At 43.2% G+C, this 27,160-nt stretch overlaps 1 protein-coding gene across 1 annotated transcript in view; it reads left to right on the plus strand.

Moving 5' to 3' along the window:
• mapk4 (mitogen-activated protein kinase 4) overlaps window positions 1–27,160 on the plus strand; it is a 50,516-nt gene that overhangs the window by 2,723 nt on the left and 20,633 nt on the right. Inside the window, exons 2-4 of the mRNA XM_060931909.1 lie at window positions 3,582–3,652; window positions 4,449–5,029; window positions 18,349–18,493. Of these exons, the coding sequence (XP_060787892.1) occupies window positions 4,487–5,029; window positions 18,349–18,493 (688 nt within the window). The 5' untranslated portion in view covers window positions 3,582–3,652; window positions 4,449–4,486. The remainder of the gene's footprint in view (window positions 1–3,581; window positions 3,653–4,448; window positions 5,030–18,348; window positions 18,494–27,160) is intronic.

Genomic DNA, 27,160 nt, shown 5'->3' on the forward strand with positions numbered 1-27,160 from the left:
AAATGTGATATTGCCATGCAGGTGCTTGTTAGTTTCTTAATTTCAGATGAATGTTTACATTTGAAGAAGAACTTTATTTATCACACGTACAGTGGTGCTTGAAAGTTTGTGAACCCTTTAGAATTTTCTATATTTCTGCATAAATATGATCTAAAACTTCATCAGATTTTCACATAATTCCTAAAAGTAGATAAAGAGAACCCAGTTAAACAAATGAGACAAAAAATATTATACTTGGCCATTTATTTATTGAGGAAAATGATCCAATATTACATATCCATGAATGGCAAAAGTATGTGAGCCTTTGCTTTCAGTATCTGGTGTGACCCCCTTGTGCAGTAATAACTGCAACGAAACGTAACTGTTGATCAGTCCTGCACACCGGCTTGGAGGAATTTTAGCCCATTCCTCTGTACAGAACAGCTTCAACTCTGGGATGTTGGTGGGTTTCCTCACATGAACTGCTTGCTTCTGGTCCTTCCACAACATTTAGATTGGATTAAGATCAGGACTTTGACTTGGCCATTCCAAAACATTAACTTTATTCTTCTTTGACCATTCTTTGGTAGAACGACTTGTGTGCTTAGGGTCGTTGTCTTGCTGCATGACCCACCTTCTCTTGAGATTCAGTTCATGGACAGATGTCCTGACATTTTCCTTTAGAATTTGCTGGTATAATTCAGAATTCATTGTTCCATCAATGATGGCAAGCCATCCTGGCCCAGATGCAGCAAAACAGGCCCAAAGCATGATACTACCACCGCCATGTTTCACAGATGGGATAAGGTTTTTATGCTGGAATGTAGTGTTTTCCTTTCTCCAAACATAACATTTAAACCAAAAATTTCTATTTTGGTCTCATCTGTCCACAAAACATTTTTCCAATAGCCTTCTGGCTTGTCCACGTGATCTTTAGCAAACTGCAGACGAGCAGCAATGTTCTTTCTGGAGAGCAGTGGCTTTCTTCTTGCAACCCTGCCATGCACACCATTGTTGTTCAGTGTTTTCCTGATGGTGGACTCATGAACGTTAACATTAGCCGGTGTGAGAGAGGCCTTCAGTTGCTTAGAAGTTACCCTGGGGTCCTTTGTGACCTTGCCGACTATTACATGCTTTGCTCTTGGAGTGATCTTTGTTGGTCGACCACTCCTGGGGAGGGTAACAATGGTCTTGAATTTCCTCCATTTGTACACAATCTGTCTGACTGTGGATTGGTGGAGTCCAAACTCTTTAGAGATGGTTTTGTAACCTTTTCCAGCCTGATAAGCATCAACAACACTTTTTTGAGGTCCTCAGAAATCTCCTTTGTTCATGCCATGATACAATTCCACAAACATGTGTTGTGAAGATCAGACTTTGATAGATCCCTATTCTTTAAATAAAACAGGGTGCCCACTCACACCTGATTGTCATCCCTTTGTTTGAAAACACCTGACTCTAATCTCACCTTCAAATTAACTGCTAATCCTAGAGGTTCACATACTTTTGCCACTCACAGATATGTAATATTGGATCATTTTCCTCAATAAATAAATGACCAAGTATAATATGTTTTGTCTCATTTGTTTAACTGAGTTCTCTTTATCTACTTTTAGGACTTGTGTGAAAATCTGATGTTTTAGGTCATATTTATGCAGAAATATAGAAAATTCTAAAGGGTTCACAAACTTTCAAGCACCACTGTACACTTAATCACAGTGAAATTCCTCTCTGCCTTTCACCCGTCTAAAGCAGTGAGCACGCGCGCACACGCGTGAGCAATGAGCACACACACGTACCCAGAGCAGTGGGCAGCTATGCTACCGTGCCCAGTTGGGGGTTAGGTGCCTTGCTCAAGGGCATTTCAGTCCAAGACCACCCCATGTAAACCTAATCGCATGTCTTTGAACTGTGGCGGAAACCCATGCAGACACGGGGAGAACATGCAAACTACACACAAAAAGGCCCCCGTTGGCCACTGGGCTTGAACCCAGAACCTTCTTGCTGTGAGGCGACAATGCTAACCACTCCACCACAGCCCTTGGCTGGAACATGGCTCCTCAGCTTTGCCACGTTTCTTTAAAGGGGGCATATTATGGAAAACTCACTTTTGAGTGCTTGTGCACATACGTTTGGGTACTTGGAGTGCCTACCATTCTGAAATTCTAAAATACGACAACCCAGTCAGTTTCTTTTTCATATTTCAGAAAACGTGCTTCAACAAGCCGTTCAGATTTAGCTCACCTTTCTATGTAACAAGTGGAGCTTATTAGAATTATATCACCCCTTCATCTGAGTATCTCCACTCATGGCTTTGAGAACTGCCTTTATGATTGATTATTAACGAGGAAAGTGCTACCTGATTGGCTGGCAGAAGGGGGAGGGATGAGCAGTGGCTCATTATCAATTAAAGTAACAAGTGCTCAAATTGTAGTGCTTTATCTTTGTGGTATTCTGAAAGCATGGCTTCATGACCTTTAAGACCTCAGGAAACTTGTGGAAAAGGGGTATAATATGTAACCTTTAAAAAATCAACTAATGAAGCATATGCAATTTCAACAGTGAGGGTTGGATTAGTTAGAAGAAGGCTTGTTAGTTGTTTCACTGCAATTGCACTTGTAAAGTGTTACAGGCAGTAGAAGGCTCTAAAAGTGATAAACTTCCCATTTAAAACAGGAAACAGACAATTTTTAAGGCTGTATTAACTTTAGGTGTTTTGTACTGAAAAAGTAGAGCATTGTCTGGAGCAACTTTTTCCTTATATCCAATTGTACTGACAGATTAGCTAGCTTTATCTATCCATCTATCAATATTAGATTTTGTTTATTACAAAATAATAAAATAAGATTTATGTCCAACATCTAGTATAAAAACTATGATAAGGAGGATTCATTGATCACATCTAGACAGCTGTATGAAGATATCAGATACCAATGAATGTCCCAGAGCTGTTAAGAAAGTTACCGCTAGTTAACGCTAGACAATATTGAAATAAGAGCACTGAATTATATTAAATTTGATGTCATGGAAATCTCCTTACAATTTTTTTTACAAAAGGTACAGTGTATGGGATGTTTTTGTTGTTAAAAACAGAAAAAAATGAGTTAGAGGAGAAGACTATACAAGGCTCTTTCACTGTCCTATGCCCATTTGTTTATACTGTCACATGCCATCATTCTGCACAATATAGCTTCAGCAAGGTGGTCTCTTGTTTGTTTTTGACCTGTAAGTTGTGGCCTCACTGGCAAGCTAATGAAAAAAGTGATTGAAGTCACTCAAAAATGTGGGAACAGTGCTTTTTATAAATGGCACATTCTGAGTTTTAGGCTTACATGAACACTTGTGATTAAGGAAGAAACCGATAATGTGTTCATAGCCTGTGAGAAATACAGAGTTTCAATGTGATCTCTTTTATTCACCGAAATATACGGTCACACTACAAATCTAACAAGTGTGAGTGAATGCCATTTCTGGTTTCAAGAATGGGCAAAACTAATAATTGTCTGGGACAGTTATCAGCTCTTTCAGAAATCTGTTCCAATATAACTGTGTGTCTTTTATCTTTCTTTTGTTGTGCCTTTCTCTCTGTTTCTCTCTCTCAGAAGTGAATGCACGGAAACTCGACAGATAACTGCAAGCATGGAGCTGAAAAGCCAACGCAGAACCCATGATGGCAAGTAGAAGCTCTTAGATTGCACCATGATCATCTTGATCAGTTCAGTGTCAGACAGAAACCAGCTTCAGCCCAGCATCTAGTGCAAGGCTAATGTGCTGCTCCAACAGTATGAATGATCTGGAGCTTCTGCAGGAGTTTAACTCAATTTGAGTGAGAGGTGGAGGGGCTTTTAGAATAAGAGCTCACGGCCCAGGAGAAACTGTATGCGGTATATGTGTATTATGCCATATCAGACTGTGGGGTGTTGCTATGGAAACACTTGCCCTGTACCAAGACAGTGTTGTATTTTATCTACTGCTTTTTGCTTTGATATGGTTATGGAACGCTCCTTTTAATTATGGGCTTCACTCAGAGTAGAAATCAGTCCAGCAGATGCTAATTAAAGATGACTGCAATGATCAACAGTTTTGGCTCCTTACTCTAATTTCTTTCTAAATACATTTCACATTTCCTCACACATTCCCTGCAGAAGTAATAGAGCAAATTAGAGCATTTGGTTAAACAGGTACATGGTTTAAGTGATTCTTATTTAAGCAAAACTTTAAGATTTAATATTAAAAAATGAGTCAAAATGGTTTTGAACTGTTTAACAAATTGTATACTTGAATATCCCTTTCACACATTTGCTTCAGTTTACAAAAAAGGCCATTAAAAATGTCAACTAATTTATTCAATAATGTTTTCCTAACACAGTGTTAATTGTTATGTCTTAGTAACTAACATTTGATATTTATCCAGTTAGTGTGGTCCTCTTTTTGGACATGTTCTTAATTATGTTGTCCTCTGTCATCAGCCTCCCTCAGGCAGCACCAAGCAACCCCACTGTGAACAATGGCCAGGTGGAGCTCTTTTGCATTCAGATATGGCTTTGACCTGGGTAGTTACTTCCATGACCTTCGACCCCTGGGCACCGGTGCATCTGGCCTGGTGTTGTCTGCCATTGATAGGCGAAGCGGGCAACGAGTGGCAATTAAGAAGCTGGCACTACGTGATTCCGTGAGCATTAAACATGCATTGCGTGAAGTAAAAATCACATGCCGGCTCCAGCATGAGAATATAGTAAGGGTGTATGAGGCACTGGGCCCATGTGGCCAGCCTTTACCCCACAACCTCACTCAGCTCACAGAGATCTACATTGTGCAAGAGCTTATGGAGACAGATCTGGGCCGGATATTGGAACAGGGCCCGTTGCCAGTGGCCCATGCTACTTTGCTTTTTTACCAGCTTCTGCGAGGCCTCAAGTTCATCCACTCAGCCAATGTACTGCACCGTGACCTGAAGCCAGCCAACATCTTCATCAACACTGAGCAGATGCTGCTAAAGATAGGAGACTTTGGATTGGCACGCATTGTTGACCCACACTACTCGCACAAGGTAGAGGGTAAAGCAATATTCCTCAGATTTTACAATGTATTGCAAAACACAGGTAGTTTTATGGGCATTAAGTGATTCTCCTTTTGTGTGTGTATGTGTGTGTTGTTAACCACAGTGTCTCCTGGATGGGATGTAGTAGTTTGCCAAAGTGAATTCACTGTGTGATTTGGCTATCAACGTCTCCTTGGTGCATACTTCTTTACATGCACTCTAGAAACTTTTGAGCACCCTGTCAACAATTTGATTTTTGAAGCAAAATGTAAAGACTGCAAAAAAGAAGCTTCACCAAAGTTTTTACAATATTTTTTGTTGTTAGTTACACAGCATTTCCTAAACCACAATCTTTCCATGCTGTTGCATCTATGACTGCACCGTATGCAAAAACGCTGGTTTGTGATTGGTTGATTGTTAGTCACATGGCCTCTTCATCTTTAGCCAGACTGATTGATGAAAGCTGACATCATAGATTTGAATCACTCACAGAAAATGCTAGAGAATTTCCCACCTGAATACATGAACTAATGTGCGGGGGTCGTGCTAAGGGGTGACTACAGTGACTACTCCATGGGTCGTTGTTTAATTTGAATTTTGCAGAAAAACTTTGTGGCACAAAAGGATCACGTGATTCCAGGCATTGTTCCAGCACAGCCTAGACCAGAATAAAATGCTTACTGAACATAAATGAATGTATAGGATTCTTTAAAAACTAATAACAGTACAAAATTACAATTGGCTTCAACCCAGATATTGAAATTAGTATAGGCGGAAAGCTACAAAGTTTCAAACTAGCATTTGCTATACTTACTATGTGTTCCACCTAGATCTGCTATGGCTTCTTCTTTAGTGTTCTGCCTGATGGCAGGTCTGGCTCTGACATCCATCAGAGTTTTGAGGGAATATTACAGTAGTGGTTTCACATTGCCTTCTACTGGATTATTATCGAGGTTTTCTCCTCTGAACCATTCACACACGGACAATTTAGAGTAGCCACTTAACCTAACTGCATGCCTTTGGACGGGGGGGACTGGAGCACCCAGAGGAAACCCACGCAGACAACATGCAAAATCCACACAGAAAGGCCCCCCATCAATCACTGGGCTTGAACCCAGAACTTTCTTGTTGTGAGGCAACAGTGCTAACCACTACACCACCGTACCGCCCCCTGCTATGGCTATTATGGCATAATGTCTTAAAAATGATGCCATATATCCAATCAGCTCCAATGTTAGTCTGGGGGTGAGCTTTACAAAAATTGTCCTTTGATAAATATGTTTTAGAATGGACAGTTTTCTGCTTCATCTTCAAGTTTTTAGATTTTAAGTCAAGTGAGAATTGGATAAAAGATGAGAAACAACACTAGGGATTTTTGTTCATTTCATGTCTTGCCACTTGCTGTTCTCAAAATCAGAGTGTGCCCTCGTGTGTATGCAATAATAGCTTATTTCACACTTTCTGATGGAACAGATTCCCACTGTGCACCCAATACAATGATTCCCTCTACTTTCCAAGATAAAGTGGCTTAATACAGGATAAATAGAACTATGTGTTTAACTACAGACTTCTACACTGCTTTGACCCACCTTTAGATTATGAGTCTCTAAATTATGTTTATGGTGGACTGACACTTTTGATGTGTTTACTAACAAATTTACGACCACAGCTGCTTCAGGATTAGGGCTGCATTACCTTCTCCTGCCGCCATCATCATGCTTTAGTGTAATATTAGCAGGTATGATAAGTCCAAAATGAATGGAGACTTGTGCAAGATGAGCCAAGTAAAAGTCAGGAGAGAGGGAGGGAAAGGTGCTAAGCTCCAATTGGAAAGGATCACAGAGCAAGCTCAACATGAAACCAGGCCTTGTTCTTAACAGCTTGAATGAACAATAAAGCTTTTTGTGCGTAATAACTGAGTCAGTCGGACATAAGGTGATGTGTCTCAACCCCTACTGTTTTCCAAAATTAGACAAGGACTTACTGTATATTCCATGTTGTCATGATGATGTGTTCTTTTGTGAATGAGTCTGTCTCAGCAAACCCACTTTCAGTTCAGTCTGTCTTCTCTGACTTAGTCGACCTGACAATTCTATCTCTCTGCTTCCTGAATTGGTCAGAACTATGAAAAAGGTGACAAATAGCTTTATTATGGAAAAATGGCACCTAGATAGGAATGAGGGGCAAATGAAAACCAAACCTTAAACATGACATAGATTAGCAACCAGAATTTTTTTTCCGTGCAATTGCACTGAAAGAAATGGAAATTATGTTGAAAAATTATACACTTTTGTGACTCCTAAACAGTGTCACAGTGTGCTTGCCCAGTCCCAAGTTTTGGTTGTCCAGAAACCTATGAAAAGGCTAAAGTGGTAACTAGTACAGTAATAATAACATATTAGTTAAGCTAGTTAAGACTAGCAGGAGAGGTATACTATGACAACTTTTTACTCTACATTATTTGTTCGGTTTTGTCAGTGTTTCTACCTACGTGCATGTCTCTGATTCCAGAAAGATTGCCTGTCATCTGTGCATACTACTTAATTCACCTAATAAATGTCATTCAGCTGATAACCAGATTGAGCCTCAGCTAAATTGTGTAGTGCTACAGGGCATGGAATTAAGTAGGTTTAATCACTGTCAGAAAATAAATACCTTTGGGGTACAACAGTTTGTCACTGGGACAGTACCCTCTAAGGTACTTATTTGTATCCTTTTTATACTGCTTGGGAACATATATGTACAACCCCGATTCCAAAAAAGTTGGGACAAAGTACAAATTGTAAATAAAAACGGAATGCAATGATGTGGAAATTTCAAAATTCCATATTTTATTCAGAATAGAACATAGATGACATATCAAATGTTTAACCTGAGAAAATGTATCATTTTAAAGAGAAAAATTAGGTGATTTTAAATTTCATGACAACAACACATCTCAAAAAAGTTGGGACAAGGCCATGTTTACCACTGTGAGACAGCCCCTTTTCTCTTTACAACAGTCTGTAAACGTCTGGGGACTGAGGAGACAAGTTGCTCAAGTTTAGGGGTAGGAATGTGTAGTAATCCCTGATGTGGGTGGGGCACAGAAGCACGGCAGGCGAGAGTAAGTGTTCACACAGACACTTTATTTTGCTGTTTTCCTTAGCTTTTCAGCTTTTCTCAGTCACACACGCAACACACACGTGTTCTGGTCAGGGGCGAAATTCTTCTCTCCTCTCCCCCTCCCTTTATACTCCATCCCTGCAACAAACACACGCACACAAATTGACACCAGGTGTAATGACTTAGCCACTTACCTTCCCCGACCCTGCCCTCCATTCACAGACTGCTGCTTGGCCACACCCCCGCTGCCACATACCCCCACCGCCCGACTCAGGCCGGGGAGCCGTCCGGCCTGAAGCTGACTCCCCCCAGCGACGGGACAGGAAGTCCGCCACCACCATCTGTGCCCCCGGCCTGTGGATCACCTCAAACTTAAATGGCTGGAGAGCGAGATACCAACGGGTGATCCGCGCATTGGCATCCTTCATGCAGTGGAGCCACTGGAGGGGCGCGTGGTCCGAACAGAGAGTGAAAGGGCGCCCCAGCAGGTAGTATCGGAGGGCGAGGACCACCCACTTGATGGCGAGACACTCCTTTTTCAATTGTGCTGTACTTGCTTTCGCGCATCGACAGCTTTCGGCTGATGTACAGCACCGGGCGCTCCTCACCCTTCACCTCCTGGGACAAAACGGCCCCCAGCCCCCTGTCCGATGCATCAGTCTGCAAAATAAAGGGGAGAGAGAAGTCAGGGGAGTGTAAAAGTGGCTCCCCACACAGGGCAGCTTTTACCTCAGAGAAGGCCTGTTGGCATTGCTCCGTCCACTGGACCGGATCTGGAGCCCCCTTTTTAGTGAGGTCGGTTAGCGGGCTGGTGATGTCCGAATAGTTAGGTAGAACCCTACGATAATAGCCAGCCAGCCCCAAGAACCGCCTCACCTCCTTTTTGGTCTTGGGCCTCGGGCAGGCCGCAATCGCTGCAGTCGTGTTAATTTGGGGACGCACCTGCCCATGACCCAAGTGGAACCCCAGATACCGTACTTCCACCCGCCCAATCGCACACTTTTTCGGGTTAGCTGTGAGGCCCGCTCGCCTCAGTGATTTTAGAACAGCCCTCAGGTGTTCCAAGTGCCGCGGCCAATCATGACTGTAGATTATTATGTCATCTAGATAGGCGGCCGCGTAGGCAGCATGAGGGCGGAGGACCCGGTCCATAAGCCACTGGAATGTAGCGGGCGCCCCAAACAACCCAAAAGGGAGTGTGACAAATTGGTGTAAACCAAACGGTGTGGAAAAGGCCGTTTTCTCTCGGGATAGAGGAGTCAAGGGGATCTGCCAATATCCCTTGGTTAGATCCAGTGTCAAATAAAAGCGAGCAGCACCTAACCAATCAAGCAACTCATCAATGCGAGGCATTGGGTACGTGTCAAATTTAGACACCGCATTGACCTTTCTATAGTCCACACAGAACCGGACCGACCCATCAGTCTTGGGAACCAGGACCACTGGGCTGCTCCAGTCACTGTGGGACTCCTCGATTATGCCCATTTCGAGCATGGCCTTGAGTTCATCCCGAACCACCTTTTTCTTGTGTTTGGGCAAGCGGTAAGGGCGGCTATGCACTACCACCCCCGAGGGCGTTTTGATGTGGTGTTCTATGAGGTGGGTACGACCCGGAAGGGGCGAGAACATGTCGGAAAATTCCTTCTGCAACTTGGCTACCTCCGTGAGTTGGGTCGGCGAGAGGTGGTCTCCACAAGGGACTGGAGTGGTCTGAGATGTTATCTTTTTTACCTCCGGCCCCAGCTCCGCCTTCTCTGGGACTACCGACGCCAACGCCACGGGGACCCCCTCATTCCAGCGTTTTAAAAGGTTGAGGTGGTAGACTTGCAGTGCCCCACCCCTATCCGTTTGCTTCACCTCATAGTCGACGTCCCCGACTCGCCGTGTGACCTCGAAGGGCCCTTGCCACTTGGCGACTAATTTAGAACTCAACGTGGGCAATAATATGAGTACTTTGTCTCCCAGCGTGAATTCTCTAAGGCACGTGCTCCTGTCATACAGCTGGCTTTGACATTCTTGTGCCTGCCGTAGATTCTCCTGGGTTAGTTGCGTGAGGGTGTGGAGTTTTGCGCGCAGGTCAAGAACATATTGGATTTCATTTTTACTCAATGAAGGTCCCTCCTCCCAATTTTCCCGCAGCACATCCAGAATGCCACGCGGCTTATGCCCATATAATAATTAAAAGGGAGAGAACCCTGTGGAGGCTTGTGGGACCTCTCGTACTGCGAATAACAGGGGCTCGAGCCACTTATCCCAATTACGCGCGTCTTCCCTTACGAATTTCCGGATTATGTTTTTGAGTGTCTGGTTAAATCGCTCTACTAATCCATCCGTTTGTGGGTGATAGACACTGGTGCGGATAGACTTGATCCCCAGTAACCCATACAGCTCGCGCAATGCGCGTGACATAAACAAGGTGCCTTGGTCTGTCAGGATTTCTTTCGGAATCCCGACCTGGGAGATAAAGCGGAAGAGTGCCTCTGCAATACTGTGTGCTGAGATGTTGTGGAGAGGCACTGCTTCCGGATATCGCGTTGCATAGTCCACTAGAACTAAAATAAAGCGATATCCCCGTGCTGACCAATCTAATGGCCCGACGAGATCCATCCCAATTCGCTCAAACGGGGTCTCAATTAGAGGAAGAGGGCGCAACGGCACTTTTGGAGTGGCCACAGGATTGACTAATTGGCATTCACGGCACGCCGTACACCACCGATGGACATCCCCGTGAATCCCTGGCCAATAGAACCGGGCCATTATTCGGGCTAGTGTTTTGTCTTGCCCCAAGTGTCCAGCCATGGGATTAAAGTGAGCCGCATGGAATACAAGTTCCCTACAGCTCTTTGGGATTAACAACTGGGTTACTTGTTCCTTAGTTTGAGTGTCCTGCATCACTCGGTACAATCTATCTCTAATAATGGCAAAATAGGGGAAGGTCGGTGCCGCGCTCGGCTGAAGAGTTTGACCATCGATTACTCTCACTTGGTCAAACACATGCCGCAGAGTCTCGTCCCGCGACTGCTCTAACAGGAAATCCCCAAGGGACTCCCCGAGAGAGGGAGGAGGAGCGGGCTGCTCCTCACTCTGATGCGGTATCGACGTGGACGGCTCTGCGACTGCTTCTCCAGCCAATGCTACACCGGGATCTTCCCATGACCTACTAAGGCAAGACCCACTACGTGTTAAATACTCCATTAAATCTTTAAATCCCGGCCAATCAGTTCCCAAAATCAACGAGTGGGTAAGATGAGGACTAACCGCCACCTTTATTCTATGTGTTTGGCCCCGGAATAGAATATGGACAGACACTAGCGGGTAATGGTGAACATCCCCGTGCACACACAACACCTTCACCGCTTGTGCTCCCCCAATGCCTCACCTTGCACCAGGTGTTGGTGAATTGAGGTCTGATTACAACCGGAATCCACCAAAGCGTGATATGTATCCCCTTGAATACTCACCGGTATGCGATACGTTCCGGCCCGATTGGGGGCGGTTTCTGGCACGTCGGGGATCCGGATTACAGCACCCACCTCCCTTGCGGAGCTCTGACTCTGGAGACGCTCCGATTCCCTGCCGTGCCAGCACACCGGCCCAGGCTTTCCCTCTGCACTGGTGTTATGCGTGTCACTCACCTGAGGGGGAGACAACACAGACACAGAAGAGGGAGATGGGAGGACACCACGGGTGCGACGGGCCGGCTGGGGAGGAGCCAGCCGCCGCCTTCGTGGCAGGGGAACGGGGTGGAGAGGGGGACAAGAGACAGGAGAGAGAGAGGGAGAGAGAGAGAGGGAAGAGAAGCGAGGGGAGACGCCTTGTCTGCCTGCCGTCAGAGCCGCCTCCAGATGGTCCTCCGCCAGCTCGATGGCTCGTTCCAGCGACGCTGGGAGGTGACACTGGACCCATTCCGCCGTTCCTTCCGGAAGTTGAGAGATAAACTGCTCCAGTGTCACCGGATCGATGATCTCCTCAGCGTCATGGTCTTTCGCACTCAGCCACCGCTGGTAGGCGTCCCAGAGTTGCTGGCCGAATGCAAACAGCCGGCCGACCTCCTCCAGTGTCAGCGTCCGGAAGCGCTGACGGTGTTGCTCCGGGGAGCGGCCAAGCCGCTGCAGGATGGCTTTCTTTAGGTCCGCATAGACCAGCCAGCTGTCAGCAGGGAGCTGCTGCTCTGCGAGCTGCGCCTCGCCAGTCAGGAGTGGGAGGAGGCGCGCCGCGTGCTGCTCCAGCGGCCACCCCCACGCCTTGGCTGCTTGCTCAAAGAGAGCGAGGAACGCTTCCAGATCGTCCTGCGGTCCCATCTTCGTGAGGGTGGCGGCAGCAGTGGCCAACGGCCCGGCTGGCATGAGCAGGTGCTGGAACGCCTGGCGATCTTCCTGCTGGGCCAGCATCAAGGCTTCGAAGCGCTGCTGCTGCTCCTTCCGGAGGGTGATCAGCGCTTGATGCTGGTTCTGCTGGGCGGTAGCAAGGGCAAGGATGAGCTCTTTGAACAGGGAGGACTCCATGGGGTGGTTCTCTTCTGTGTCCTGGGTTTTGGCACCACTGTAGTAATCTCTGATGTGGGTGGGGCACAGAAGCACGGCAGGCGAGAGTAAGTGTTCACACAGACACTTTATTTTGCTGTTTACCTTAGCTTTTCAGCTTTTCTCAGTCACACACGCAACACACATGTGTTCTGGTCAGGGGCGAGATTCTTCTCTCCTCTCCCCCTCCCTTTATACTCCATCCCTGCAACAAACACACACACACAAATTGACACCAGGTGTAATGACTTAGCCACTTACCTTCCCCAACCCCACCCTCCATTCACAGACTGCTGCTTGGCCACACCCCCGCTGCCACAGAATGTTAACCCATTCTTGTCTACTGTAGGATTCTAGTTGCTCAACTGTCTTGGGTCTTTTTTGTCGTATCTTCTGTTTTATGATGCGCCAAATGTTTTCTATGGGTGAAAGATCTGGACTGCAGGCTGGCCAGTTCAGTACCCGGACCCTTCTTCTATGCAGCCATGATGCTGTAATTGATGCAGTATGTGGTTTGGCATTGTCATGTTGGAAAATGTCAAACGTCTTCCCTGAAAGAGACGTTGTCTGGATGGGAGCATATGTTGCTCTAGAACCTGGATATACCTTTCAGCATTGATGGTGTCTTTCCAGATGTGTAAGCTGCCCATGCCACACGCACTAATGCAATCCCATACCGTCAGAGATGTAGGCTTCTGAACTGAGCGCTGATAACAACTTGGGTCGTCCTTCTCCTCTTTAGTCCGAATGACACGGCGTCCCTGATTTCCATAAAGAACTTCAAATTTTGATTCGTCTGACCACAGGACAGTTTTCCACTTTGCCACAGTCCATTTTAAATGAGCCTTGGCCCAGAGAAGACGCCTGCACTTCTGGATCATGTTTAGATACGGCTTCTTCTTTGAACTATAGAGTTTTAGCTGGCAACTGCGGATGGCACGGTGAATTGTGTTCACAGATAATCTCATCTCATTATCTCTAGCCGCTTTATCCTTCTACAGGGTCGCAGGCAAGCTGGAGCCTATCCCAGCTGACTACGGGCGAAAGGCGGGGTACACCCTGGACAAGTCGCCAGGTCATCACAGGGCTGACACATAGACACAGACAACCATTCACACTCACATTCACACCTACAGTCAATTTAGAGTCACCAGTTAACCTAACCTGCATGTCTTTGGACTGTGGGGGAAACCGGAGCACCCGGAGGAAACCCACGCGGACATGGGGAGAACATGCAAACTCCGCACAGAAAGGCCCTCGCCGGCCCCGGGGCTCGAACCCAGGACCTTCTTGCTGTGAGGCGACAGCGCTAACCACTACACCACCGTGCCGCCTCGTGTTCACAGATAATGTTCTCTGGAAATATTCCTGAGCCCATTTTGTGATTTCCAATACAGAAGCATGCCTGTATGTGATGCAGTGCCGTCTAAGGGCCCGATGATCATGGGCACCCAGTATGGTTTTCCGGCCTTGACCCTTACGCACAGAGATTCTTCCAGATTCTCTGAATCTTTTGATGATATTATACACTGTAGATAATGATGATATGTTCAAACTCTTTGCAATTTTACACTGTCAAACTCCTTTCTGATATTGCTCCACTATTTGTCGGCGCAGAATTAGGGGGATTAGTGATCCTCTTCCCATCTTTACTTCTGAGAGCCGCTGCTACTCCAAGATGCTCTTTTTATACCCAGTCATGTTAATGACCTATTGCCAATTGACCTAATGAGTTGCAATTTGGTCCTCCAGCTGTTCCTTTTTTGTACCTTTAACTTTTACAGCCTTTTATTGCCCCATCCCAACTTTTTTGAGATGTGTTGCTGTGTTTCTGGCCTTGACCTTTACGCACAGAGATTCTTCCAGATTCTCTGAATCTTTTGATGATATTATGCACTGTAGATGATGATATGTTCAAACTCTTTGCAATTTTACACTGTCGAACTCCTTTCTGATATTGCTCCACTATTTGTCGGCGCAGAATTAGGGGGATTGGTGAGCCTCTTCCCATCTTTACTTCTGAGAGCCGCTGCTACTCCAAGATGCTCTTTTTATACCCAGTCATGTTAATGACCTATTGCCAATTGACCTAATGAGTTTCAATTTGGTCCTCCAGCTGTTCCTTTTTTGTACCTTTAACTTTTCCAGCCTCTTATTGCCCCTATCCCAACTTTTTTGAGATGTGTTGCTGTCATGAAATTTCAAATGAGCCAATATTTGGCATGAAATTTCAAAATGTCTCATTTTCAACATTTGATATGTTGTCTATGTTCTATTGTGAATACAATATCAGTTTTTGAGATTTGTAAATTATTGCATTCCGTTTTTATTTACAATTTGTTCTTTGTCCCAATTTTTTTGGAATCAGGGTTGTACCTTTTTGGCCCTAAATAGGTACACATAGTTACTTTGAGGTCCAAAAATGAGCCCTAAGGGGTACATTAGTGTAGATTGTACCTTGAGGAACAGAAATAGACTCCTACTGTACCCCTATTTCTGACAGTGATGGATACTATACTGTTGTACAAAAGTTACAGTATTGATGTGTTGCACCGTTGTAAAATGCATAATTTTAAATATAACTAAATACAAATGAAAACCTTTCTTTTGTAAATATCAAATAGGAATAAGCAGCGCTCGAAACTAACGGTGTCCCGATGTCCCGGGGACCATAAAAAATGTCATCGGGACACAAAATTATCATATCTGGGACAATCCCGGGACAATGGAAAAAAATAGATCTAGAAAAAAAGTTCTACATTAAAGGTGCAGTACAAGATTTTGGAATAACGGTTCCCGCAAGCCATATTTTGAAAAGAAACACTCCCACCCCCCGCGTCTCCACCCCTCCTCCCCCTTATAAAGCCTGAGAAAGTCCGGCTTTATAATGGGTGTCTATTGCGTTACACACCAGTGGAGCTCGTTAAGTTAGAGTGTAAAGAGCTTGGAAAAATAGCTCAAACTTTCTCATTTAAGCTGTGTTTTCAGCCCCAATTTTCACTCCACACACAATTTTCTCAAAAGTAGTAGCCACACTTGTCCTGATTCACACAATGTGTCTACCTGAACGATAGGATTTACTGTTTTTGAATGAGAAGCCTTAAAGTAATGAGAGCACAGCCACGCAGCCACATCGACTCCCATTATAAACGTGGCAGAAAAGTCACTCGTTTGTAACTCGCTCTAGTGACCTCATTTTTTACACTACAGACAAAAAAAATTACATCCGTGTGTTCAGGAGAGCCTTGTGGCGCTCACTGTGAAAGAATTTTGTGAATATCTCCTTCCGTTTTCGTGTAAATCCCCGTTGTTTGGAAGGAGCGCACTGAGAGAATCCTGCGCTCTGTGTGACACTCTGCTCGCTCTCTCACACACACACAGAAGGGACGGGCTGGTTGCGGGCTTCAGTCTGATTGACGTGTCAGTATCCAATCATTCTGAGGTGGTACCTCGATATGATTGGATGGCGTTTTTCCTTTATTTTACACTGTAGACTGGATTAAAATATTTCGTTTTTTGGGTCAAACCTTCTATTGTATTGCTTGCAACATGGGTGTGCATTTCATCCATTGATGGTATGGCTGATGGCTTTCAAAACATCTCTGAATGGGGCAACAGGTATATTACATAAAAATGGATAACGGTAATGGTGAAAATAAGTTGGCCTTATATATGCCAACAGATATTCAAGGTATAAGTAGATGAAACAAACATAAAAGGGGTCTTATTTTCAGCTAAAGTGTACTGCAGATGTAGTGAGTTGAAACATTTTCTGAATGAGCTAGTTGGCCCCTTTTAAATAAACGGGTATCTATTCATACAGTGAGATCGCCAAAGTTTAATAAACTGAAAATGCAATAACTGTAATTTTGAAGTAGATGATGTATAGGACATGTGTCACTTGTGTTTTGTGACTTATTGTAAAAATGATATAAAGGGTTCAAAATCGTATAGTTACAAATATAATAGTAACTTCATATGATAATATTAACCACTGGTTATTTCAGAGAGGAAAAAAATGGGGACACTATTGCTTCCATTCGGGACAATACAACACAGAATTCGGGACCACTGGGGGACACAAAGAAAAAAAGTTAATTTCGAGCCCTGGGAATAAGGCTTCCTGACCTTTTTTAGTTGTTGAGCCTACTTGTCTGCTGGTAAACTAGGAATAAAAATGACTAGCCCAGAAATAAACTTTGTTTGTCCTGGGCACTTGAGTTACTGATTAATAATTTGTCCATTCCAGAGAGAGATACTAATATTTCTTGTTCAATCTGTAGCATCAAATAATCTACCTTGATAAATATTTTTTATTATGCTAAGTTATTGTTGTAAAGATTTGTTGGGTTGAGTTGAATATGCTCATGCTAAATCAGCAAAATGGAATGAAATTGGTTGGCGGTATTTGTTGGTTCATTTTGTTATATTTCTAAAATGAATTTAATTGATTTGTGAGTCAAAGGGCTTTATTTGTTAGGTAGGGCGCAGGCGTACACAGTGTGACCAGGGTATGTGAATGGCATCTCTGTGGGTCATCATCATGACCCATTTCACTCTGAGGAATCTGCCTGGTATGATCTCGTCAATGATTCATCACTGCCTCTAAAGGATAAAGCTGGGGGGTGGAAAAGAAAAGATGGTTTAAATGGGGGACTGTTAGAGGCCATGCGGCTACATCAGCTGTTTCTCATTAAAGATTGAAGAGATGCTGGGTCATTTATTCTCCTGGAAAGCACAGTGCTGTAGTGGAAGCCTTAACACACTGTATTGTGCCTTAAGGTTATGAGAGTTCCTGTAAACAGTGCAGCTTTAGCTCACAGTGTCCCTCTTTGCAGATATTTTGCATTTCTTTAAACCAATACTTGTCAGAACAGATATGCAGCTTATTTACTTGGATACAGTAAATCTGACACAATTAAAAAAAAAAGTCATAAATAAAAATGCTACATAAAATATCTTTGGTAATGCAATGACGTCTTTGTGTCCTATACCCCCCAGGAAAAAAAAAGGCTCATTTTAGTGTAGCTACCATATTTTAAGCAAGCAATAAAATAGGAGGGGACATGTTGATATAGGAAAATAATAATCAATGGGTTGATATGGAAGGCTAAAGTGAAAAGCTACAGTGGAAGGTTGTTGCCATTATTTTTAAATACATTTTCCATTACTAGTGGCATATATGGTAATTAATTAAATATATGTACTCTAAAACATCTATTTCAGCTAGCCTACAATTTAAGAGTCTATAAATCTAAATTGTGTACCCATACTAGAGATTTTCACATTGTCTTTAATTAATGTTAACCTAAAGCAGTTGCAGAATAGGCCTACAGTGCACTTAATGAGGAAAATTCCACTTTTTATGCAATGCATGATCAAAATACGTGAAAACCAGAAATGTGTCCCCTTTTTATCACAAAGATGAACACATTAGATGTTTTAATGATATTTTCACCACCGAACCGAAAATGTCCCAGGTTTTCTTCTCAGAAATCTGGTCACCTTACCTTACTGATGAGATGAAGCTTGTTTTTGACGTGAATGAAGCCTGATGTAATTCTGTGACAGAGTGAGTGGTGCACCTGTGTTTTTAGACATGGAGACTCTCTTATGTTACAGCAATGTGTCACCACAAGCTGCTTTTGCCCATGTGTTTTGCCTGTAGCTAGCAGCAGTCTCTTATGTGTGTACAAACAGGGCTACCTCTCAGAAGGGATGGTGACTAAATGGTATCGCTCCCCACGTCTGCTGCTCTTTCCAAATAACTACACCAAGGCCATCGACATGTGGGCTGCAGGCTGCATCCTGGCTGAGATGCTTACAGGCCGAATGCTTTTTGCAGGTCAGATCACTAAAATATGTGGAAGTAGATGATCATTGTCATTAAAATGATGCCCATTCTGTCATAGTAATAACAGACTGCACTGAAATTTAAACAATATGATCAAAAGAACTCAGTATTCTGAGCATATTTTTTTCAATATGTGTACATGTGTTAGTGCATCTCAAAAAAAATAGAATATCATGAAAAAGTTTTTTTTATTTAAATGAAAAAGGTAAATTTTCATATATTCTATATTAATTACATGTAAAGTTAAATATTTCAAGCATTTTTTTGTTTAAATTTTGATGATTATGGCTTATAGCTCATGAAAATCAGAAATCCAGTTTCTCAAATTATGAGAATATTTCCTAAGATCAGTAAAAAAGGATTTACAATACAGAAATGTCCAACTTCTGAAAAGTATGTTAATATATACACTCAATACTTGGTTGGAGTTACTTTACCATGAATTACTGCATCAATGCGGCGTGGCATGGAGGCGATCAGCCTGTGGCACTGCTGAGGTGTTAATGAAGTCCAGGTTTCTTTGATAGCGACCTTCAGCTCATCTGTATTTTTGGATTGGGTGTTTCTCATCTTCCTCTTGACAATACTCCATGGATTCTATATGGGGTTCAGGTCAGGTGAGTTGGCTGGCCAATCAAGCACAGTAATATCATGTTCAGCAAACCATTTGGTAGTAGTTTTGGCACTGTGGGCAGGTGCTAAGTCCTGCTGAAAAAGGAAATCAGCATCTCCATAAAGCTTGTCAGCTGATGGAAGCATGAAGTGCTGTAAAATCTCCTGGTAGATGGCTGTGTTGACTTGATAAAACACAGTGGACCAACAGCAGCAGATGACATAACACTCCAAATCATCACAGAATGCGGAAACTTCACACTGGATTTCAACCACCTTGGATTCTGTGCCTCTCCACTCTTCCTCCAGACTCTAGGACTTTGATTTCCAAATTAAATGAAAAATTTACTTTCATCTGAAAAGATGACTTTGGACCACTGAGCAACAATCCAGTTCTTTCTCTCCTTAGCCCAGGTAAGACTCTACTGACATTGTATCTTGTTCAGGAGTGGCTTGATATTAGGAATGCAACAGTTGTAACCCCTTTCCTGAAGAGGTCTGTGCTTGATGGCTCTTCATGGATTGACGCCAGCCTCAGTCCACTCCTTGTGAAGTGCCCCCAAGTTCTTGAATTGACTTTTCTTGACAATCCTCTCAAGGCTGCGGTCATCCCTGTTGCTTGTGCACCTTTTCCAACCAGCCTTTTCAGCGTTGACCTTCTGTGGAGGGTGTCAGTGATCATATTCTGGATAACTGTCAAGTCAGCAGTCTTCCCCATGATTGTGATTGCATGTATTGAACTAGACTGAGAGATGCACGGTATTGATACTGTTTTACTCAAACTCGAAATGAAATATTCTAATATTTTGAAATGCTAGATTTCTGATTTTCATGAGCTAAGCCATAATCATCAAAATTAAAACAAAAAAGGCTTGAAATATTTCACTTTACATGTAATGAATATAGAATATATGAAAGTTTACTTTATGAATGGGACTACAAAAAATGAACTTATTCATGATATTCTGGTTTTTTAGATGCACTAGTACACCACAGGCGATTGCTCTAAGACAACGAGGGAGGCTCAGCCTCCTCTAAAAATGACGAACATCGTGTAGGATGAATTGCGCTAGGCTTATGTTATAGCCGACCTTATAACATTGCTATTTCAGATCCAGAATCATAGAAATATATGTGCTCAACCCACTACAGTGCGAAATAATTCTGTTATAACTTTAATGTGTGCATGAGTTTATCCCCCTCGTGACAGCGCGATGCAGCCCAGCCTCAGTGGACTTCAATGGCATTTGGGAGCTATGCGCTTTTCAATCTCAAAATGCAAGACAGTTATTGGACAAATACTGCGAAAACGCCCGCCCACGGAGTCTCACGGACTCCCAGCCTCAGTGGACTTCAATGGTATTTGGGAGCTATGCGCTTTTCAATCTCAAAATGCAAGATGGTTATTGGACAAATACTGCGAAAATGCCCGCCTACGGACTCCGAGCCTCACATGGGAGGGACATGGCAAAGCTTTCCGCGAGGAGACTGGTGATTGGTGAAAGCGGCCGGATATTTTCTTTGATTGACAACTCGTTTCAAATATAGACAGGCAGCGGTGAATTTCAGTTCAGTCCCATGTGGATTCGCAAGTGCTGTGGTGTATTGTAAGAGATCAGCTTATATTTCGATTTCATTCATTACATACGGTTTCTACCAGCTTTTTTAGTTTGTATATATTTTCATTGTAAATAAAGTGTAAATATAGTGTTGTCAAGTTTGCTATCTTAGTTCCAGAAATTTCGTTTATTTGAGTGACTGAACTTGAGGGGGCTAGTCAGCTAGCAAGAAAGCTGCACACGGATGCCAAGCATTGCTGATTTAATTTTGGCGAAGCCATTTGCCAGTCTTCCTTTCGAGGAAAAAATTAAAATTAAAGAGCAGGGTAGACCAACGCCTCAAATTGACTTGGTGAAAAAGGTAGGGAATAATACTCGTTCCTTTCAGCTCTCCTGGTACGAGAAAGTGAATTGGCTAACAGCAAGTGACCCACATCAACAACAGTAAATAGGCTACTTTAATAATATGTCATGGATGGACCAAAAATATAGAATATACTTAAAATGTTTATGCTGAGTATATTATATTGGAATATATATTTCTCTGGATATGAATTAAACACAGCTACAATTTGGAAAACATTTTTAAACAAAAACACAGCCGAGAACATTTCACACTACAGACCTGGATTAAAAGTGAAGGGTTATCAAAATTGTCAATAAAACATTTCTTAGTCAAAATAAGTAAAATATAGGGAAAGTGTCATTGAATGAAATGTGTGGCACCCAGCTCTATGTTTGGCTCCCCAAGGTCAGTGCTTGTGCCTATTCCAGAACACTCTGCTGTTACTGCTGAGGTTCCTGACAAAGAGCTACTTTCAGTAATGATCAATTTTTAAACAACATGCCACAATTTTAAAATATAAAAAATGTTAAAATATACCCCCCCCAACACCACCATCATGTATATTGGACAATAGGCTAATGGGCCAAAAGAACCTGTTATTTCACAGTTTGTGACCCTGCCAACAATCAGCCAGATCAGAGGCAAGAGTATGGGCAAAATTGATGTGTTTTTTCTTTTAAAATCTGGAAATATCGTAACCGACCAGCCTCCCCTGTTTGAAAGACTACCAACCGCCACTGTAGTGCACATACACCTGGATAAATGAAGAATTAAAGCACAACATGTAAATGATATGCTCTCATCTTATTAAAGCTTTTTTTATGTTGCTTGCCAGTACATGATAGCATGAAACAAACCAGAAATGCATTATTCTTCTTTTTGCATCCCCCCCCCTTCTATGTGGGATTGATGTAGAGATGTTGAACCAATAGGGTTAAAGGCCTTGCTTGAGGGTCCAACAGTGACAGCTTGGTGGTGCTAGGGCTTAAGTCCGCACCTTGCCAATTAGTAAACCAGGGCCTTAACTCATTGAGCCATCACTGCCCCAAACAAAAAATGCATATACAGCTTTAAACAGACAGGAAAACATTACTCTTTAATCAACTTAATAGGACAAGCTACAGTGGTGCTTGAAAGTTTGTGAACCCTTTAGAATTTTCTATATTTCTGCATAAATATGACCTAAAACATCATCAGATTTTCACACAAGTCCTAAAAGTAGATAAAGAGAACCCAGTTAAACAAATGACACCAAAATATTATACTTGGTCATTTATTTATTGAGGAAAATGATCCAATATTACATATCTGTGAGTGGCAAAAGTATGTGAACCTCTAGGATTAGCAGTTAATTTGAAGGTGAAATTAGAGTCAAGTGTTTTCAATCAATGGGATGATAATCAGGTGTGAGTGGGCACCCTGTTTTATTTAAAGAACAGGGATCTATCAAAGTCTGATCTTCACAACACATGTTTGTGGAAGTGTATAATGGCACGAACAAAGGAGATTTCTGAGGACCTCAGAAAAAGCGTTGTTGATGCTCATCAGGCTGGAAAAGGTTACAAAACCATCTCTAAAGAGCTTGGACTCCACCAATCCACAGTCAGACAGATTGTGTACAAATGGAGGAAATTCAAGACCATTGTTACCCTCCCCAGGAGTGGTCGACCAACAAAGATCAAATAGTCAGCGAGGTCACAAAGGACCCCAGGGTAACTTCTAAGCAACTGAAGGCCTCTCTCACATTGGCTAATGTTCATGAGTCCACCATCAGGAGAACACTGAACAACAATGGTGTGCATGGCAGGGTTGCAAGGAGAAAGCCACTGCTCTCCAAAAAGAACTGCAGTTTGCTAAAGGTCACGTGGACAAGCCAGAAAGCTATTGGAAAAATGTTTTATTGATGGATGAGACCAAAATAGAAATGTTGGTTTAAATGAGAAGCGTTCCGTTTGGAGAAAGAAAAACACTGCATTCCAGCATAAGACCCTTATCCCATCTGTGAAACATGGTGGTAGTAGTATCATGGTTTGGGCCTATTTTGCTGCATCTGGGCCAGGACGGCTTGCCATCATTGATGGAACAATGAATTCTGAATTATACCAGCGAATTCTAAAGGAAAATGTCAGGACATCTGTCCATGAACTGAATCTCAAGAGAAGGTGGGTCATGCAGCAAGACAACGACCCTAAGCACACAAGTCGTTTTACCAAAGAATGGTTAAAGAAGAATAAAGTTAATGTTTTGGAATGGCCAAGTCAAAGTCCTGACCTTAATCCAATTGAAATGTTGTGGAAGGACCTGAAGCAAGCAGTTCATGTGAGGAAACCCACCAACATCCCAGAGTTGAAGCTGTTCTATATGGAGGAATAGGCTAAAATTCCTCCAAGCCAGTGTGCAGGACTGATCAACTGTTACCGGAAACGTTTAGTTGCAGTTATTGCTGCACAAGGGGGTCACACCAGATACTGAAAGCAAAAGGTTCACATACTTTTTGCCACTCACAGATATGTAATATTGGATCATTTTCCTCAATAAATAAATGAGCAAGTATAATATTTTTGTCTCATTTGTTTAACTGGGTTCTCTTTATCTACTTTTAGGAGTTATGTGAAAATCTGATGATGTTTTAGGTCATATTTATCAAGTTCAAGTTCACTTTATTGTCAATAATGCCATATGTGCAGGACATACAGAGAATTGAAATTGCGTTTCCCTCTTATCCGCGGTGCAAACAGTAATAAACATGAAATATAAAATATAGGTACAAGATGGACTATATTGCCAAAAGTATTAGCTCACCCATCCAAATTATCGGAATCAGGTGTTCCAATCACTTCCATGGGCACAGGTGTATAAAATCAAGCACCTAGGCATGCAGACTGTTTTTACAGTTTGGAGCTGGCCCCTTCCTCTTCCAACATGACTGTGCACCAGTGCACAAAGCAAGGTCCATAAAGACATGGATGACAGAGTCTTGTGTGGATGAACTTGACTGGCCTGCACAGAGTCCTGACCTCAACCCGATAGAACACCTTTGGGATGAATTAGAGCGGAGACTGAGAGCCAGGCCTTCTCGTCCAACATCAGTGTGTGACCTCACAAATGCGCTTCTGGAAGAATGGTCAAAAATTCCCATAAACACACTCCTAAACCTTGTGGACAGCCTTCCCAGAAGAGATAAAGCTTTTCTAGCTGCAAAGGGTGGACTGACATCATATTGAACCCTATGGATTAGGAATGGGATGTCACTTAAGCTCATATGTGAATCAAGACAGGTGAGCAACTACTTTTGGCAATATAGTGTATAAACTTTAAAAAGAGGAAGGAAAAAAAACCTGGGGGGGGGGGGTATTTACACACACAAGCTACAGCTATCTAAGAAAAGACAGTGGCAATCCAGAAAGTGCAGTGTGAACAGAATTAACGGTATAAATTTAAATGAGACGAATGACAATATAAACAGAATGAACAATGTAAATGGGAACAGCAGTCTGACAGTATAGTAATTATCAGTATAAATATAAATAAATAAATATGGCAGTATAAGCAGAATTTTCAGTGTAAGTATAAATATGGCAGATATGTATAAAGTGTAAACAGTGTTCTAAACAGTTTTTATATAGTGCAATTAACTTTAAAAAAAAAAAAACCATGTAGATAGTATTGTAAACAGTTTTAACATAGTGCAATTGAATTCCGTTACAGTTCGTTAAAGTGGTTGGTGACATTTGGTTTGTGTATTAAGGGAAGGGGGTACTGGCCTGGGAGGGAGTTCAGCATCCTGACGGCTTGGTGGATGAAGCTGTCTCTCAGTCTGCTGGTTGTCGCCCAGAGGCTTCTCATTCTCCTCCCAGAAGGCAGGAGGCTGAAGAAGTGGTGGTTGGAATGGGTGGAGTCGCCCGCAATACTGAGTGCTCTGCGGGCCAGGCGTGTGTTGTAAATATCCTGAAGGGAGGGTAGGGGGACACCGATGATCTTCTCAGCTGCTCTCACTATGTGCTGCAGGGTCTTCTGTCAGGATGCAGTACAGCCGCCGTACCACACAGTGATGCAGCTGGTCAGGATGCTCTCGATGGTTCCGCGGTAGAAGGTCTGCATGATAGTGGCTGGTGCTCTAGCTCTTTTCAGTCTGCGGAGGAAGTACAGGCGCTGCTGAGCTTTCCTGGCCAGCGATGCGGTGTTGCTGCTCCAGGAGAGATCCTCGGTGAGGTACACACCCAGGAACTTGGTGCTGCTCACTCTCTCCATAGCGGCACCATTGATGGTCCGTGGAGGATGCTGGGTGGAGGCTCTCCGGAAGTCGACAACCATCTCCTTCGTCTTCTCCACATTAAGAGAGAGATTGTTGTCTCTGCACCACGCGGCCAGTTGGCTCACCTCGTCCCTGTAGTATGACTCATCATTGTTGTTAATGAGTCCCACCACAGTCGTGTCATCCGCAAACTTGATGAAGAGGTTGCTGTTGTGTGTTGGTGTGCAGTCATGGGTCAGCAGGGTGAAGAGAAGGGGGCTGAGCACACATCCTTGAGGGGCCCCTGTGTTCAGTATGATGGTGCTGGATGTGTTGCTGCCGACCTGGACTGCCTGTGGTCTTCCGGTCAGGAAGTCCAGCAACCAGTTGTAGAGGGATGTGTTTAGTCCTAGACAGTCCAGTTTCTGAATCAGCTGCTGGGGGATGATTGTGTTAAATGCTGAACTAAAGTCTAAGAACGGCATCCGCATGTAAGAGTCCTTAGTGTCCAGGTGAGTGAGAGCTGAGTGGAGAGCGGTGGAGATTGCATCATCAGTGGACCGATTGGCCCGATATGCAAATTGGTATGGGTCCATGGAGGGAGGGAGGATGGATTTGATGTGCTGCATGACTAACCACTCGAAGCACTTCATAATGATGGGGGTCAGTGCCACAGGGCAGTGTTTCCTACAGACCAGGTAGCAATTTGTGGTGCTCCACTGTGCCGATGAGGGAATCGTGTGCGGTGGTGCCGTGGCGGTCGGTGGAGTCGGTCATTGGGGTGTATGCAAAGTGTTTACAGCGGGCGGTGTTCAAACACACAGTATTTTTCTTCAGAATCACCTGCTGGGACTATTTTAAAGCTACAAGAAGTATTTGAGATTATTCAGTTCAATCTAAATTCTTTTAAGTTCTTTAAGAGAAGACAGCTAAAACAATTTTTACCAGAACCCTGCCTGGTTTCATTCCTCGACCCAACTTTACATTACAGGGCAGGCCATTAGTTTGCTGGGCTTGATGTTGGTGGAAAACCTGTCTTTTAAATTTATGAAAATTACTCACCAAAATTGAAGATTTTTACCTTAGTTTTTTGCCTTTTTGGTGGCAATCTTTCAATCATTCTTTAGTTGACATTCAAGGAATAAATTGCAAAAAATAAGCTGGAGGTTTTTATTTTAAATATTGAACTCAACACTTACCTCAAGCAATACTAAAATGAAATAAATAGTATAATGTAACAACAAAATAATAATAAAATATCATAATTAGATGTAAGAAACCACTTAAGGTAACACCAATAATAATAATAATAATAATAATAATAATAATAATAAGTTCAACTTATATAGCACCTTTCAAGAAACCCAAGGACGCTTTACAATTATAGACAAAGAAATAAATAATAATAATAAAAAATTATAAATAAATAAATGAATAAATAATAAAAAATAAAAAGTCCACCAAGTAGGAGTCAGGATGTAATTCCAGTGGTGTAGCAGCCACAGTCCCACCAAAAGGCACATGAAAACGAGTCCCACATCTCCAGCACAGCCGCCATGACGCCGTCAGCCACATCGCTCAAACACCACGCCGTGGATCCACAAAGCGAACACAGAAGATCCGCCATGCAGAGCGCTGGTGTGTCCCAAACCGCCTGCACAGCCGCCGCGATGCCACCGAGCAACATCGCTCGGAACATCACGCCAAGCATTAAAGCGCAGAGCACTGGACAACCACGAATGTTAAATGAGCAGCGAGCTCACTGCAGTCCACAGCTGGGAGCACAGGCATCACCCACAGCGAACCAAGGCCTAGAGGGAACCAACGCCCAAAACTGGGTCCGGAGCTACACCACAACCGGCGGACAAAACACTCAAACAAACATCAAACTACACAAACACACAGAA

This window comes from Neoarius graeffei, chromosome 10 (genome assembly GCF_027579695.1).
Source record: "Neoarius graeffei isolate fNeoGra1 chromosome 10, fNeoGra1.pri, whole genome shotgun sequence".
In the NCBI taxonomy this organism is placed as follows: Eukaryota; Metazoa; Chordata; class Actinopteri; order Siluriformes; family Ariidae; genus Neoarius; species Neoarius graeffei.